We start from the raw sequence: 16,742 nt of genomic DNA, 5'->3' as shown, positions 1-16,742 counted from the left end.
AGGAAACGTGGACACCCCTCCCCATGTGGGTGGCCGAGGGCTCATTCCTGCTGACAGACAGATGTACAGACAGACAGATGGCTCTGGAAAGCAGGGGCCCTGCCGGGCACCTGAAGCGCCTCTGGGGAGGCCAGCCGACCAGTGCCACGAGGCCTCCGGCCCTGTGTTCCCGGAGGGGCAGGGAAACCCGGCCATCACCGTGCCCGCGAGTGTGCGGGGACAGATTAGGGACACTCGCCGCACCCGGGCGGCCCCAGGTCTCTGGACAGGGCCAGCGGGGAGTGCCGGGGTCCCCAGACTCTCCTTCAGAGCTGGAAGGGGACACACCCTCTGGCCCAGGGGAGGGGCGGTGCCATGCTGATGGCTCCTGGCTCAGGCCCTGTGCCAGGACGGCTCATGACACCAGGGGGCAGGTGCCGCAGGCTCAGGCTCTCCGGGCCCCGCGGAGCACTGGGCACCGGAGTCCCACTGCAAAGCCGCGGCCTTGGGACAGGCTCCGGGGTCCCTGGAGCATCCTCGGGCTTCCGTTCAGAACCCAACCTCAGGGCACGAGGGCAACACCCCAACAGGACAGGGCGCACCCCACCCGGATTTCGGGGTCCCCAGAGGCCCTCAGAGGCTCCCCGGGGCCACACGTGAGGAGCACCCAGGCCTCCCTGCCAGCTCACCTGACCTGTAGCTGCTCCGCAGGCAGAAGAGGCGGAAGACGTCTGGGGAGGCCGTGCTGAGGAAGTCCTGCAGGGGGCCGGGAGAGACAGGAGCCACTAACCCCCAGACACACGCAGCGCTCCTCCAACCCCCAGTGTAGACACCTGGACCGCCCCCCGAGCAGTCGCGGGATGTTCGCCCCACGAGCCTGCGGCCACGTCACCTCCACACAGCCTGTGCTGTCACTCATCTGACGTGAGCTGCGGGGCTCAGACCCACGGCTGGATTCTGTTAGAGCGTTCACTCAAGTGAGGGAGGGCATGGATTCCTGCATCTCGATATAATCAACACCTGTCAGACCCCTACAGATTTCATTCTGTGTGTTTAAAAATGTTACGTTCTAAGGAAGCGGCCACAGATTTCGCCAGGCCAACAACAGGATCGACAGGGAAAAAGGTGAAGAGCCCTGTCCAACCCGACTTTTATCAGTAAGACACCGGGTATTTCAACGTCTGTGTCCGTCCCCTGGTGCTCCTTTCCAGGGTGTGAAAAAGGAGTATTTCTTCGTCCCCTTAACTCCCCAAACTAGCCAACTAGAGACCCCGTCCGGTGGACAGCGCACGGTGTGCGTGTTAATTCTCGCATTTGCGCAGTCACGTGCCCTCGCGTCCTCACCTGTCACTTCCCCTTTAAATCTGCAAAAGCAGCAGCACGGAGACCGAGCCCCTGCACTGTGGTGTTACTACACCACGGACAGCACAGGCAGATAAATAACTAGCGCTGTCGCATACGGAGCTTCACTTACAGAATGCTAAGATGCGGATGTGTCGTAACTGCAGTGTGTCTATAATGGTGACAAAAAGACAAGGCTTAGTGAACCAAACACCCAAGGCCAGGGCCTCGCATCCTGTGCCTTCTCTGCAAGTCCTTCTGTGTCCCGTCGGCCGTCACTCCAGCCACTCTGACAGCGCTTCCCTGACCTGCCAGGGTCTCGTGATAACCGGCTGTGCTCGGCGGGACCCCAGTAAACACGCAGCTCAGCTGGCGTGGGGTTACACAGGGGACAGAGAGTGAACGCCGGGTACTCGGAGGGCCTTTAGCCACCCTCTGACTTTTCCCTCTCCTTTCTGAATTATTTCTTTAGGTTTCCTTCCCCACCAAAGCATGGACTCAACTGCTTCATAACTTGTTACAAGTCCTCTCCTGTCTCTGACAGTGTAGCAGGAGGCCTGTTCCCAGTGGACACGCTTGCCTTAGGTGAGGATTTGTTTTTTAAGTTGTTGTGTGTTTAGCTTTTTATAAATCGCTTCCAGACGCTTGGTATGTACGGCTGTGGAGCTGTGTGGGCAGGAGCAAAGCTGTGCATCTCCGCGGCGTGGCCACCGTCAGCAAGCCCTCCCCGCAGCCCCAGGGCCCTGACCGCTGACAGACACACGACACGCCGCCACCAGCCCCACACGCTTCTCTCTGCGAGTCGGTGCCTCTCGTGCACTCCTGACTTTCTGCTCATAATCGTGCATTTAGTCACAGAATTTAAAAACTAACATTATGGATATTTTATGTCTGTCTAGGTCTTCGGTTTTTCCGAAAGAGACCTCTTTTTCATTTTAGCACTTTATGTTTTCGGGGTAGCCATGTTCTGTATTTCATCCCAAAAGGATTTTAGGTGGTTTTATTTTAAAGGGTTTTTCCTGGACTTCCCTGGTGGTCCAGTGGTTAAGACTCCGCACTTCCACCGCCGGGGGCACGGGTTCAATCCCTGGTCGGGGAATTAAGATCCTGCACACCACTTGGGCATGCCCCACCCCCCAAGAAAGGGGGGTAGTTTCCTGCCACTCAGAATGTGGACTCATTCAGATAAACCTCAGTGTGTGTTCAGAAATCTAAGTTAATAGTTCTCCAAACGCCAGCAACACTAAAGGGTATTTATTTTCACCACTGTGGGGTGCCCCTATGGAGTCAGAGAGTTCAACAGAAATCTGGAATCTGACCTTTCTACGGCATTCTGTGTCTGTGGACCGTTTCCCGATAATGACACAGAAAGAAAGTAGGACTACATCAAACTAAAAAGCTTTTGCACAGCAAAGGAAGCAGTCAACAAAATGAAAAGACAGCCAACAGGATGGGAGAGAACATTTGCAGACCATCTATCTGGTAAGGGATAAATAACCAAAATATATAAAGAACTCACACAACTCAACAGAAAAAAAAAAAAAAAGATTCAAAAATGGGCAAAAGACTTGAATAAACGTTTTTCCAAAGAAGACCCACAGATGGCCAACAGGTAGGTGCCTGAAAAGATGCTCAACATCACTAATCATCAGGGAAACGCAAATCAAAACCACAGTGAGACGCCGCACCTGTCAGAATGGCTGCCATCAAAGAAAAGAATAAGTGTTGATGAGAATATTGAGAAAAGGGAACCCTTGTGCGCGGCTGGTGGGAACGTACACTGGTACAACCACCGTGGAAAACAGTATGAAGGTTCCTCAAAAAATCCAAAATAGGGCTTCCCTGGTGGCGCGGTGGTTGAGAGTCCGCCTGCCGATGCAGGGGACGCGGGTTCGTGTCCCGGTCTGGGAGGATCCCACGTGCTGCGGAGCGGCTGGGCCCGTGAGCCATGGCCGCTGAGCCTGCGCATCCGGAGCCTGTGCTCCACAACGGGAGAGGCCGCAACGGTGAGAGGCCCGCGTACCGCAAAAAAAAAAAAAAAAAAATCAAAAACAGATTTACCATACAGTCCAGCAATTCCACTTCTAGGTACACATCTGAAGGAAACAAAATCACTATCTCGTAGATATATCTGCACCCCTATGTTCAATGCAGCATTACTGACAATAGTCAATATGCGGAAACAACCTAAGTGTCCACAGATAGATGAATGGACAAAGAAGATGTGACACACGCTCACACACACATACACGTGCATATACACACTACGGACTATTAGTCATCAAAAGAAGGAAATCCTGCCGCTTGTGACAACATGGATGAACCTAGAGGACACTGGGCTCAGTGAAAGAAAGCCGAGAAAGACAGATACTGTATGATCTCACCCACGTGTGGAACCTAAAAAAAAAAACAGAAACAGCAGGGAATTCCCTGGCGGTCCAGTGGTTAGGACTCTGCGCTCACTGCTGGGGCCCTGGGTTTGATCCCTGGTCAGGGAACTAAGATCCTGCAAGCCATGCGGTGTGGGAAGAAGGGAGGGAGGAAGGGAGGAAGGAAGGGAGGAAGGAAGGGAGGAAGGGAGGGAGGGAGGGAGGGAGGGAGGGAGGGAGGAAGGGAGGGAGGAAGGAAGGAAGGAAGGAAGGAAGGAAGGAAGGAAGGAAGGAAGGAAGGAAGGAAGGAAGGAAAATGGAGAGCAGACCAGTAGTTGCCAGGGGCTGGAATGTGAGGCTGGGGAAGACTTTGGTCTCTGTAAAGTCCAACAGCAGGGAAGTCACTCAGTCCTGTAGTAGCGCCCCCCAAGGGCCACTCACTAAGTGGTCAGGAAAGTAATGCAGACTTTGTAATATCTATGAAAATTTTAAATGCATGTACCCAAGCAGGTGTAGTTTAATACGGCCATGAAAAATATAATTTAAATGGCCATCAATAGGGTAAGGTGCGCCCTTACAACAGACGATCATTCAAATGAGTTAAGTCCATATGGAAGAAAGCTAATGCGAAAGACTCAGTAGTTTAAGAGACACCTGGGACAACACCGAGCGCACTTATGTTCGCATTGTAGCGGCCCCAGGAGAGAGAGAGAGAAAGCGGCAGAGAGCTTATATTTCCAGCTAAGCTGGAAATTTGCCTAGCCTGCGAAAGGGAAACAGACATCCAAGCCCAGGAAGCACAGAGAGGCCCAAACGAGATGAACCCAAAGAGATCCACAGCAAGACACACTGTAATTAAAATGGGAAAATTAAAAACAAAGAGAAAATCTTAAAAGCAGCAAGGGAAAAGCAACTAGTTTCTCACAGGGGAACTCTCGTAAGGCTGTCAGCTGACTTTTCTGCACGCCAGAAAGGAGCAACATGATATACCCGAAATGATGAAAAAACCTACAACCAAGAATACTCTACCCAGCAAGCTATCATTCAGATCTGAAGAAGAGAGAAAGAATTTTACAGACAAGCAACAGAACCCTTAAACCAGCATTACACGACATGTTAAAGGGACTTCTCTAAGAGGAAAAGAAAAGTCCACGACTAGAAATATGAAAATTCTGAAAGGAAAAATCTCATTGGTAAAGGCAAACATTCAGTAAAGATAGAGTAACCACTTATAAAGCTAGTAGGAACGTTAAAAGACAAAAATACTATAAATCATCTATATCCACAATAAGTTAAGTGATACACAAAACATGTAAAACATGATGTAAAAAACATTAAACATGCGAGATGGGTAAAAATGCAAGCTTGTTAGCATGTGTTCAAACTGAGATCATCCACTAAAATAACCTCATATACGTGGGATGCAGCAAAAGCAGTCCTAAAAGGGAAGTATTTAGTAATATAAGAAAAACCTCAGAAAAACTTAAGAAAAATCTCAAATAAACAACCTAACTTCACACCTTAAGGCACTAGAAGAAGAACAAACAAAACCCAAAGTTAATAGAAGGAAAGAAATCATAAAGGTAAGAGCAGAAATAAATGAAATAAAGACTGAAAAAAAAATACGAAAGATCAATGAAACTAAGAACTAGTTCTTTGAAAAGATAAAATCAATAAACCTTTAGCTAGACTCACCAAAAAAAAAAAGAGAGGGAGAAAGGGCCCAAATCAATAAAATCGGAGTCCTGGAACAGTGAGGGGGGAGAGGCCGAGGCCCCCAACACAGGACGCGACAGGACAGGAAACACCACCTCGCACTTTTAGACAAGAGAAAGCCATTTAAGCCAGAAGCAGGAGAAGCCCGTCAGGGCCCCGGGGACACAGGGAACCGGAGATGGGGGTCTCCTGATGCATATCAGCCTCCGTGACACGTTGGCAGACTGGCGGGCACACAGGAAACACGACAATTGCGTTACCTTAATTGTGATGTAGTTCTTCAGTGATTTGGACATCTTCTCTTCTTTGCCCTTCACGTGCAAATGCCCTGAAACAAAAACAAAGTCACTCATTCTGTACCCCCAGAGGCAGGGTGAAGGAGGGCGCGTCTCCAAAGGCGCCTGGACTCCGGGAGCCCTGACCTGTCACACAGCCCTGAGTGGATGCCCACACAGGCCCCCCAGATCGGCCCCGCGCTCAACTCACCAGCAAGGGGGGCCCACGTCCACTCCCGGCCAGGGCATCACACTGCGGGGACAGCCCCTCCCTCTCCTGTGACTCACCAACACAGGGGACCTGACTCAGCTCCCGAGGAGAGGACACATCTTTGCTTCCACAAAGCGTGCGGGTCTCCGAGCAACACTGTGAGCATGTCTGTAGCTCGTTTTCAGACATATCCCAGCCTCAGCATCGTTTCACGCCCGTGTGTGAAAGATGGGGGGACCCGAACCCCCTCAGGACTCCTCCATCTGAGCCTGGACCTCCTGGACCACATCTGTACCAGGCTCACTTCCAAGGGAGCTGTGATTTCCCAACAGAAAATTCTTCCACTTTTTCTGACACAGCTTGAAGCACCACCTTTTTTCAAGCCAACTTTTCCAAGAACCGGTTACAATGTGGCTTCCAAAAAGCTACGTAACCTTGAATATGTCAACCTATGCAGCCTGCCATATACACCAAGTACAAGTGAAGTTTTAAAAAACTGACAACATCTGGAAAACGAAACATCTGACTGCTGAACTCTACTTCCATCCATTTACTTCAGGAAAAGGCATCGATTCTCCAGGGTGTCAGGAGACACAGCTGTTCCTCCGGGACCGGGTGAAAGTGGGACAAAGAAGATTCCAACGTCCTAACAGATCGTGGGTCTTAACAGCAAAACCCTTCCCCACGCCTCATCCAAAGCAGCAGGACCTGCCGTGTGCGGACACAGAGCCCCGTGAGCCCTGGCACTGCCGCGGGTCCCGTCTGATGGCAGACCCGGTCACCGAGGGGCACTGGTGCTTGCGGCGAACCCCAACTCCTCGCGAGCGCCACCGACGAAGAGCCTGTGGGGACCAGCCCTCGCGTTCCGACGGGTAACACGGGATCACCTGTCCCCGAGCCTGCGACCGGGCACGGGAACACCTCCATCCCTGGGACCTGTGATTCCCTCCCCGGATGGGCTCGGAGCACTCTGCTCTCACAAGTCCTCCCGCTGAAGGGCCGAACTCTCGTCAGCTCACACTTCAGTTCCAAAAGGCGCGTTCGGTATTCCAATCCAAGGAAGGTCACGTCCAACCGACAACAAGTCAAAGGCCACTTAAGGGACAGCTCTGCTGCTTGACCTATTAGCTGATGCAGCTGTTTCCAAATGTAGCTATTTCACGAACAGAGTCGAGAGAATGGAAATGGAACAAATTAATCTGAAGTCCTCGCTCACCAGAATGTAGGAAATAATTCCCCCACTGCTGGCACTGGTGAAAGACCTCGCACTGTGCGATTTCGTTCTCGTGGTGAGGAAACGCTAAATCTACGCCACCCGAGTGGATGTCCAGCCGGCTTCCAAACACCAAACTGCAAGACACAGGGCAGAGCAGGGAGTTAACTCAACCCAACGACACGGTCTCCAAACCACATCCCGTATTTACTCCTTCCAGCCCTGGGCCACGCACATACCGAATGGAGCCCGATTCCGAATGCATGATAATTCAGCTGATGCAAACGGAACCTGACATTTGTTTTTACTTCATAAAATCTCTAATTCATAGCTTTTCCGCCTGGGAAAGAGACTTCATCTTCTTTGCTCTGGATACAATATGTGGTTTTTAAAAACTTCAAAATTACTTTTTCTTACTTTCAGTAGGCAGACCTTAGTGGTTGTTCAACTATAACAAAAAAAGAACTATAAAATCAAGAGATTTTTAATTTGGCTTTTGAAAAATGAGCCATTCAGCAGCCGTACGTGAATAACAAAGTAACAGAATTCAAAGTGACACATTTCAGCTGGCCGCATTTCAGCTATAAGGCTGCTCGGTCCATGAAACTGCACGCTGCACCTCTCAGGCCTGCCGGGGACACTCAGTGTGTGCAGCTCTGTCACCAGAGCACCTGCAAAGCAACCGGTACCAGCACCAGTGGTCCAGGCTGACCAACAGCTGCTTCAGAGGACGTTAAAAATGCAGAGATCAGTGAAAAATGCAAAAGCTCGCACAACGGAAAGGGGGCGCGAGGCAGGCGGCTGTGGAGCTCTGGAGGCCGTCGGCCCCCCGGGGGTGCAGACACCAGTGAGTTTTTCTAAAAATGGTTAAAAATAGATGTTTTCAAAGATGCCACAGCCTCACTGAGGTCCTTCCTGCTGAAGGCCGACTCTCCTCCCACTGGCCCAGCTCTGGAAAAACCACGCATGCACTGGTCACACCTGAGCTGAGTGGGCGAGCAGGTCGTCCAGGACCGTACATCCTTGGCAGTGGTTTCTAGAGAATCTCTAATAAGAGTCCTCGAAATTCAAACGCTACGAGGGCGAGCGTGAGGTGGGAGGGACCAGGACTGGGGAGGAGCATATGAGGGGCCACACTCGCATTTGTAACGAGTGACCCATTTTTTACAAAGATCTGAAGCAAATATGACGAAGTTAAGACTTAACAGCTAAACTGTGGGTCTGCAGTGTTCGTTAGATTAGTCTCTAGTCTTGTCTGTATGTCACACCTATTTTAAAATAAGAGAAAGCTGAAAAGGAATAGAAGTCCAGTTTCATTATTTAGATTTCAACAAAAATAAAACATTTGATGGTAACATTACATTTGAAATTTACTAAATGCTTCCTGCTTTAGAGAAATTATTTGAATCTAAAAGATGAAGATCTTTTTTTTTAATAAATTAATTAATTTATTTATTTTTGGCTGCATTGCTGCGCGTGGGCTTTCTCTAGTTGCGAAGAGCAGGGGCTGCTCTTTGTTGCTGTGGGCATGCTTCTCATTGCGGTGGTTTCTCTTGTTGCAGAGCACGGACTCTAGGCGTGCGGGCTTTAGTAGTTGTGGCACGAGGGCTCAGTAGTCGTGGCTCACAGGCTCTAGAGCACAGGCTCAGTAGTTGTGGTGCACGGGCTTAGTTGCTCTGCGGCATGTGGGATCTTCCCGGACCAGGGCACGAACCCGTGTCCCCTGCATCAGCAGGCAGACTCTCAACCACTGCGCCACCAGGGAAGTCCCTAGTTGATTGTTTTTTAACGAAAAGTTGGACCCTGTTTCATACTAACAACAGGGTGTGACATCTCAGGAGTTTCAGATGTGTTTCCCGGTTAAGTCTCATACAGACACCACCACGGACGAGGGCAGCAGGGGAGGAGCACGCGGCGAGGGGCGGGGGAGGTAGGACCCCTTCTAGGTCTTCGCTGGGATGAACATGCTGGCACAGGCAGGTGGCGGAGGGTGAGGCTTCCCCCCGTAGAGTGGGGTGAGCCTACACCAGAGACGAAACCAGCGTGAGGTCGAGGCACAGGGCAGCCTGCTCTTAGATAACGTTCACGCCCAGCCAGAAAGGTGCTACATACAACAGCCGACAGGAGGACGACTGGGTTTGCTGATCTTAAAATTTGGGGTGTGGCTAGTAGTTTGAAATGTTCACCTTAATCATATGTTGTTTCTAATTTTAAAAACCGATTACAGGGGCTTCCCAGTGGTTAAGAATCTGCCTGCCAACGCAGGGGACACGGATTTGAGCCCTGGTCCGGGAAGATCCCACATGCCGCAGAGCAACTAACCCCATGTGCCGCAACTACTGAGCCTGTGCTCTAGAGCCCGTCTTCCGCAACAAGAGAAGCCACCGCAATGAGTAGCCCCCACTCGCTGCAACTAGAGAAAGCCCACATGCAGCAAGAAAGGCCCAATGCAGCCAAAAATAAATTAATTAATTTTAAAAAACTGATTATAATATCTGCAACACATCAAATGTGTCAAAATCCACGAGTTAACGTGCAGGGCTCGGGGGCCACGGTGGGACCCCCGGGACAGGCTGCAAGTGGAGAGCCCGGCTGGGGTGCGGCCTTCAGTACCCACGAGCACACACGCACACACACACAGGCAGAGGCAAGGGAGCGCAGATGCCGGAGGGACGGTCCACAGGGCAGGTCCACAAAAGGAAGGTGGATGAGGCCCCAGCAGAGACGACAAAACCAGAAGAACGTTGTTCCACAGAAGCCAGGGAGCGAACAGGGGTGTCAGCGGCCCGTCGCAGACGGGGCTGACGGTCACCGTGACCTCCGGAGACCAGAGTGGGTGGGGACGCCCGTCAGACAACAGCGGGGATGCGTGGACAGTGAGAGAAGAGACAAAAAAGAGGGTCCCTGGAGGAGAATGGGGACCAGAGAAGCGCTGTGTTTACAGGGGTTCCCAAGACAGAAACGTCCTGGGCATGGTGTTGCCCGAGACAGAGCCGGCAGAAAGGGCAGACGGAAGGGGACGCTGGGGGTCACGCTCGAGGCGCCTGGTCCAGGACCAGCTCTGGGGCCAAGGATGGGGCTCCAGCCCCTGGCCCAGGTCCCTGGCCGCCTTCCTGAACCTACCGCGGAAGAGATGCAGGCACCCCCGGAGCTGGCCTGCGTGTGACGGGCAGTCAAGAACTAACTGCAAAGCGGGCTCTTCTACTAAAGAGAACAAGCGCTGACGTTGGGGAGATAAACGTGTTCTGGTTTTGCTGCTTCCCTTCCCACGGCCGGTCCCACCGGGGCGCTAAGATTCCTTTCCAAACCACCTGCGTTGCCGGCACTAGGACCAAGCCTGCCCCCACCTGCGCCCTCTGCTGGCCGAGCGTGTGCATCACAGCACAGACGACCCCGGGAAAACCTCACCTGGCGATGGTGGAACACTCGATATGCCAGCCAGGCCTCCCGTCTCCCCAGGGCGAGGCCCAGGACGGCTCCCGGGGCTTCGCCGCCTTCCACAGGGCAAAGTCGCTGGCATGCCGCTTGTCAGAGTGATCTGCCAGTGACAGATGGTTAATCAGCGGGAGGGAATCCAGAACGAACCAACACAGTCACCCCCAAACAGGTAGGACGCACGTCCCCGATTCCGTTCCTCTGAGGAGTAACCTCACATTTCTCGTGCACGTGGTTTTCTCTTTGCCACGTGAAAGCTAGACAGCTACCAGGTACTTTTATCTATAACATGAGAGAAGCACGCGGTCCCCCAGCAGTGCAGCTGCGTGCGGGGCTTCAAGTACATGCACTGATGCTGCTGAGGGGCCAACTCCACACGTGCTCTCATGCTCCCTCATTCCGTCTCTGTCAGTAGCTGAGTTTCAGAGTAACTGTTTTCAAAGAGAGATGATAATCAGAGCAAAAAGGAAAATACCAGAGTATTTGTATCAATCACATTCAGAAAGCAAGAAAATTCAGAAGAGGGGGGTTCAGGGTTATAGGACAAGCCGGTACGGGGCTCTCTTTATGTTCCAAAACAAGATGCCCTTCAGTAGGTGATGGATAAACAAAATGTGGTCCATCCAGACAATGGAGTGTTATTCAATGCTGATAAGAAGTGAGCTTTCGAGCCATGAAAAAACATGGAGGGGGACTTCCCTGGCGGTCCAGTGGTTAAGACTTCGCCTTCCAGTGCAAGGGGTGCAGGTTCGATCCCTGGTTGGGGAGCTAAGATCCCACCTGCCTCGCAGCCAAAAAAACAAAACATAAAACAGAAGCAGTATTGTAACAAATTCATTAAAGACTTTAAAAGTGGTCCACATCAAAAAAAAAAAACTTAAAAAAAAACAAAAGAAAGGAGGAATCTTACATGCGTATTACTAAATGAAAGAAGCCAGTCTGAAAAGGCTAGACTGTATGATTCCCACTCTATGACTTTCTGGAAAAGGCAAAACAATGGGGACAGTAAAGAGATCAGTGGCTGACAGAGGCTGGGGCGGGAAGGGGATGAACAGGCAGAGCACAGAGGATCTTTAGGGCTGAGAAACTCTCTGCGTGATACTATAATGACGGATACCTGTCATTACACATCCGTCTAAACCCAGAGAGACACCAAGAGTAACCCTGATGTAGACTATGGACTCGGGGTGAGGCTGGCATGTCAGTGCAGGTCCACCAGTTCTAACACGTCCCACTCTGGTGGGGATGCTGATAACGAGGCGGCTGTGTACAGCGGGGCAGCGGGCATACGGAACTCTCTGGACCTACCACGCAATTCTGCTGTGAACCTAAAACTGCTCGAAAAAATAAAGTATATATTTTTTTTAAAGTGTTGCTGATGCTAGAATGTGTAGGTATCAGAAGTTCCTCCTCTGCTTCCCTAAGGCCGGGGCCACACCTCGCAGGCGTGGATGGTCCAGGACGGAAGCAGGATAACAGCGACTGCGCACAAGTTAGAAGAACTGTTCTGGGGAGTCAACTCAACACACCCGCTGTAATTAGACTGAAACGACACGGGTCATAGGGCAGGAGGGTTACGCCTAAAAGCAGAGACGACTCAGACAACTTGTCTTTTGGGTTTTTGCTCATTTTTTGTTTGGTTTTGTTAATTCTCAATAGTATCCTTTAAAATTATGTTTACGTCAATCCCAATCTCCCAATTATTTTTCATGTAGTTCTATATACTTATTATTTCTTCTCCACAAAAATGACTTTGCAGAAGAGGGTATAGGAATAGATTCGAATACAGTGGGAATGTCATACATGCTAAAATACGTATGGGAACTTAACTAGAAGTTTTCAAGAGGTAGATTGGAGTCGCCTTTAAAGCACATGAAAAGCGGCAGAATCACGGGGAAGTTTATGCGGGAATTTACGTATGATAAAATACCTACGGGGATTTAACACGTGACAGCAGCCAGGTGGACAAGAGCGTTAAGACGTGACAGCGCAGACGGCGTGTGCACGTGCAGAGCGCCCCAGGGAGGAACGGGACGCCGCGTGTCACGTGCTGCAGCAACATCCTACTCTGCGCGGTCTCTCTATTCCAAAAAAACCCAAGTAAATCGAAAACTCGGGTGTGATCGACGTCCGGCAACATCACCACGTCTGAGAGAGCAGGGGAGGGTCTGGGCTTTGTCCCCAGAACCCCACGGCAGGGAGAGGCTGGACCCACCTGTCTCTCCCACGGGGGCAGGGGCCACGCCGACCAGCTTGCCGTATCTGTCTCCTCTTGACTGCAGGTCGAAGTAGACATTGCCTGTTTCATAAAGGTGACCGTGAAGCTCGTTTCTGTCGTCAGCACCCGCATCTACACACGCCTCACAGCTAATGACAATTAGACCCTGAACCCAGGATACGGCATCAGCCTTCAGGTGGCGCCTTTCACCGTATGTTTAAACCAGAATTAACAGCAACACTGTATTGTAAAAACATGCGTTTGCTGGGGCTTCCCTGGCGGCGCAGTGGTTGAGAGTCCGCCTGCCGATGCAGGGGACGCGGGTTCGTGCCCCGGTCTGGGAAGATCCCACATGCCGAGGAGCGGCTGGGCCCGTGAGCCATGGCCGCTGAGCCTGCGCGTCCGGAGCCTGTGCTCCACAACGGGAGAGGCCACAGCAGTGAGAGGCCCGCGTACCGCAAAAAAAAAAACAAAACATGCGTCTGCACACATCATGAACATCCGGTTGTGAAAGGGAAAACACAAATGTAAGTTCTCTGTAAAATGTTGAGCCAGTTCTTTTTAACAAGAAAAAAGGGAAGTGAGTTTATCACTGGACTGCCTTCAGCTCTGGGCCCTGGGTTACAGACCCATCAATAAAGCAAGCCGTTTTTAACCTGGATACCCTAAGACCACCCTGCCACTCAGAACAGGCACCTCACACGAAAGCATCCCCCCCCCCCCGCCGTGGGGTCCTTTCACCAAGGTGCACACGTGCTGCGGGTGCCAGACAACCCTCCCACGGGGACCCTGCAGAGCCCGGGAACCCTGCTCGTCCCCACTCAGGAAGAGGCAGAGCAGGGAAGGCGGTGGCAGAGCCGCAGCCCTGGTAGGAAGAGTCCTGCCCCGAAGGAGCCGGCGCTCAGGAAGGCCGACGCCGCAGCCACTGGGTTGCACTCCTGACCGGGCACCTGCACGCCGCGATCAGCGCGAGGGCCCAAGGTCGGGTGCGATTTTTAACCTTTGCAAACTTCTGGTTTTTAATCTTCACATTCTTTGTACTGACACAGCTACTAATCTGTATCTGCACTATCCTTCTTAGGGACCGTGGCCTTGAAGACAGGTTGCTTTAAGATCCAGGAAGCCTTTATGGGACTTCCCTGGCGGTCCAGTGGTTAAGACTCTGCACTTCCTCTGCAGGGGACCCAGGTTCGATCCCTGGTCGGGGAACTAAGATCCCACCTGCCTCACGGAGCGGCCAAGACAAACACAAGATCCACGGAGCTTGGACTGTCAGAGGCTCATGTCCCCGGTCACTCTCCAGCCCGGCTGGCGGGGACAGGGCAGGCGCCAGCGCCGCAGGGGGGCCATCGGCAGAACAGAGGGGAAACGGCCCCCGGTGACTGGGCTCTGCCAGTCCCCCACGGGGTCCTTCCTCCGCACGCAGTTAATTACTGAGCCCGACCTACGCGCCGGGGTACAGCAGCGAAACAAATACTGGGGGAGCTGCTTTCTACTAAGTCAGAATGCGGACAGCACTTTGAAAATGCTTTGACAGAGGGAGAAACTGCTCCCTTGATAGAGGACACATTTTCCCGAACCTGGGCTTACTTCACCCATTTGCTGAACAAATTTTTTCTTCACAAATAGTTCAAAGCTCAAATTAGAGTCAAGCTTTTGTGGAACTGCCACAAAGTCCAAATTATTGGAGTTCAAGTTAATACATTTATTTTAAATGAATTATGTTTGTGTCACCATTATTAAAAATGTACAACCAGGGCTTCCCTGGCGGCGCAGCGGTTAAGAGTCCGCCTGCCAATGCAGGGGACACGGGTTCAAGCCCTGGTCCGGGAAGATCCCACATGCCGCGGAGCAACTAAGCCCGTGCGCCACAACTACTGAGCCTGCGCTCTAGAGCCCGCGAGCCGCAGCTACTGAACCCGTGTGCCACAGCTACTGAGCCCGCGAGCCACAACTACTGAAGCCCGTGCGCCTAGAGCCCGTGCTCCGCAACAAGAGAAGCCACCGCGATGAGGAGCCCGCGCACTGGAACGAAGACCCAACGCAGCCAAAAATAAAAATAAATAAATTAAAAAACCAAAACCAAACAGGACGACACGCAGCATTTATCCAGTGCCGCGCCTGGGTGAACCCCTGGTGCCTCAGGACACAGGTCTCAGGACTGGTCACTCCTCCCCCTCCAGGGCCAGGACCGCAGGGAGACGCCTCCCGTATCTTCTGGAGCAGACGTGTAGCTGTGCATAAAGGGCCTCGCCCTACGTCACCCCCCAGGCGCTGCACTGAGCCCTCCCGCATCCCGTGGCCTCTGCATGGGGCTGTGTCCCCTCTTCTAAGACACACCCACTGTGTTCCCCCCACAGCTGAAGACACCGACCGGGTCCCCTGTCGTACAGAATGCCCGTCTTGGGGTGCTTTGTCTGGCCCTTCCTCTGGGTCCAGTTTAACTGGTTTAGGAGCTGCTGCTTTTGTCTGGGGCCCCAGGGCAAGGCTGCACCCTGGTGTTTGGCTGCCTCTGGGATCCTGCCTTTCTTCAGCTGTACCCTCTTCTCCCCAGCCGCGCCTTCCAAATCCTGCCCATCCCCAAAGCCCTGGCCCAAGTCTCCTCTCTCCCAGGAAGCTTCCTCCACCCACGGGGCTGACGGTGGACTTCCTCAGCTCTGATATCGGCACCGTCCCACTGGGCAGCCCATCCCGTGCTGCCTTATTTGCACAACTTGTCGGTTCTTGGACCAGAAAAGCCTCTGACCTTGTGAATGATGCCCACAGTGCGCAGCCCGGGTCGGGGCTCTGCCGGTGCCACCATGCTCGTGGAGAGTAGAGGACAAAGGAAGAGGTGTGAGCCTAGATGCGGTTTACGGGGTTGACTGCACAAGGAGCACCTTTCCTTCGTGGTCCTGCCCGAGAGCCCGAGAGGCGCGGGGACCCTGCCTGGAACCGCGTGCAGCCTGTGCACACGAGGACTTGCGGTTCTCCCTTCACGTATTTGCTATATTCAGGCTTTGTCTCCAAGAGGATCAGGCAAAGCACCCGAAGACAGGGTGTTCTGTACAAGGGACCCAGTCAGTGTCTTCAGCTTCGTGGAGGGAACACTGTGGGTGTGTCTTAGACGGAAGAGGGGACACAGCCCCGTGCAGAGGCCACGGGATGCGGGAGGGATCGGTCCAGCGCCTGGGGGGTGACGTAGGGCGAAGCCCTTTATGCACAGGTGCGAGTGGCAGTGTTGGGAGATCTGCCGTTTCTGCCACTGGCCCATCGAAAACAACCCTCCCCTACGCAGAGAGGGGCAAGAGTCCTTAACAAGGGAGTGGGTCTTCAGAGCGACCGCCACTGTCCCCAGCTGTGTTGTGAAAACTTATAAACAAAGTTGAAAAAAGGCTCCAGTGAAGACTGTACTCCCACCCGGACCCCGTGGCTGTTAGCACCTGGCCACGTTTGCCTCGTCGAGATCGACTCTCGGATGCCCACCTCGCCTCTGACAGTGCAAGGTATTTTGAAAGAGAACTGATTCAGCAGTTTCACAAAGAGACACAATCGTAGAAAATCTCACAACATTTTTGCCGTAAGAATCCTACCAAGAAAGACAGTAAGACGTTCGGCCCATCCGAGCCACCCAAATATGCAGCCCGCCCGTCAAAATCCTACAGGGTCTCACCCAGCGATCAGGTTAATAACATAACCGCTACCTTTCGGGGTGGAGTAAGCGTGCCCGTTAGCAATTATTCTCTCGATAAAAGCAATTATCTGAGGAATGTTTTCAGTTACCCTCAGGTACACGGTGGGTGGGAGAACCTGTAAGAAAGCAGAGGAGAGACGCGGTTTCCCCAGCTCCACGCGGAGGGGGTCAGCCCCAGAGTCCACCGTCCAAGCTGCTCATCACACACCTACCTTCAAGGCTGCCATGTCTTGTTTAAAGTCTTCTTCATAAAGACTGGCCAGGGAAGCGGGAGACACGTTCATCTGTAAGAAGATGAGGAGAGCATGAGAG

General features: G+C 52.4%; 1 protein-coding gene across 7 annotated transcripts in view; it reads right to left on the bottom strand.

The window, feature by feature from the left end:
- Positions 1-16,742, bottom strand: part of CARS2 (cysteinyl-tRNA synthetase 2, mitochondrial) — a 35,746-nt gene that overhangs the window by 6,215 nt on the left and 12,789 nt on the right. For 5 of the 7 annotated variants that reach the window (XM_089899368.1, XM_089899367.1, XM_089899369.1 and 2 more), the window contains 7 exons: positions 16,643-16,714; positions 16,441-16,546; positions 12,755-12,838; positions 10,513-10,642; positions 7,108-7,241; positions 5,666-5,733; positions 669-735 (listed from right to left, as the gene is read on the bottom strand). In XM_089899368.1, the coding sequence (XP_089755494.1) occupies positions 669-735; positions 5,666-5,733; positions 7,108-7,241; positions 10,513-10,642; positions 12,755-12,838; positions 16,441-16,546; positions 16,643-16,714 (661 nt within the window). The remainder of the gene's footprint in view (positions 1-668; positions 736-5,665; positions 5,734-7,107; positions 7,242-10,512; positions 10,643-12,754; positions 12,839-16,440; positions 16,547-16,642; positions 16,715-16,742) is intronic. The other 2 variants (XM_089899370.1, XM_089899371.1) reach the window with 2 other exon arrangements.

The sequence above is a fragment of the Delphinapterus leucas genome, chromosome 18 (assembly GCF_059928025.1).
Source record: "Delphinapterus leucas isolate spDelLeu-1000000601 "Yukka" chromosome 18, BTC_Dleu_Yukka2, whole genome shotgun sequence".
Taxonomy (NCBI): domain Eukaryota; kingdom Metazoa; phylum Chordata; class Mammalia; order Artiodactyla; family Monodontidae; genus Delphinapterus; species Delphinapterus leucas.
This window is presented reverse-complemented; position numbering and strand designations above follow the sequence as displayed.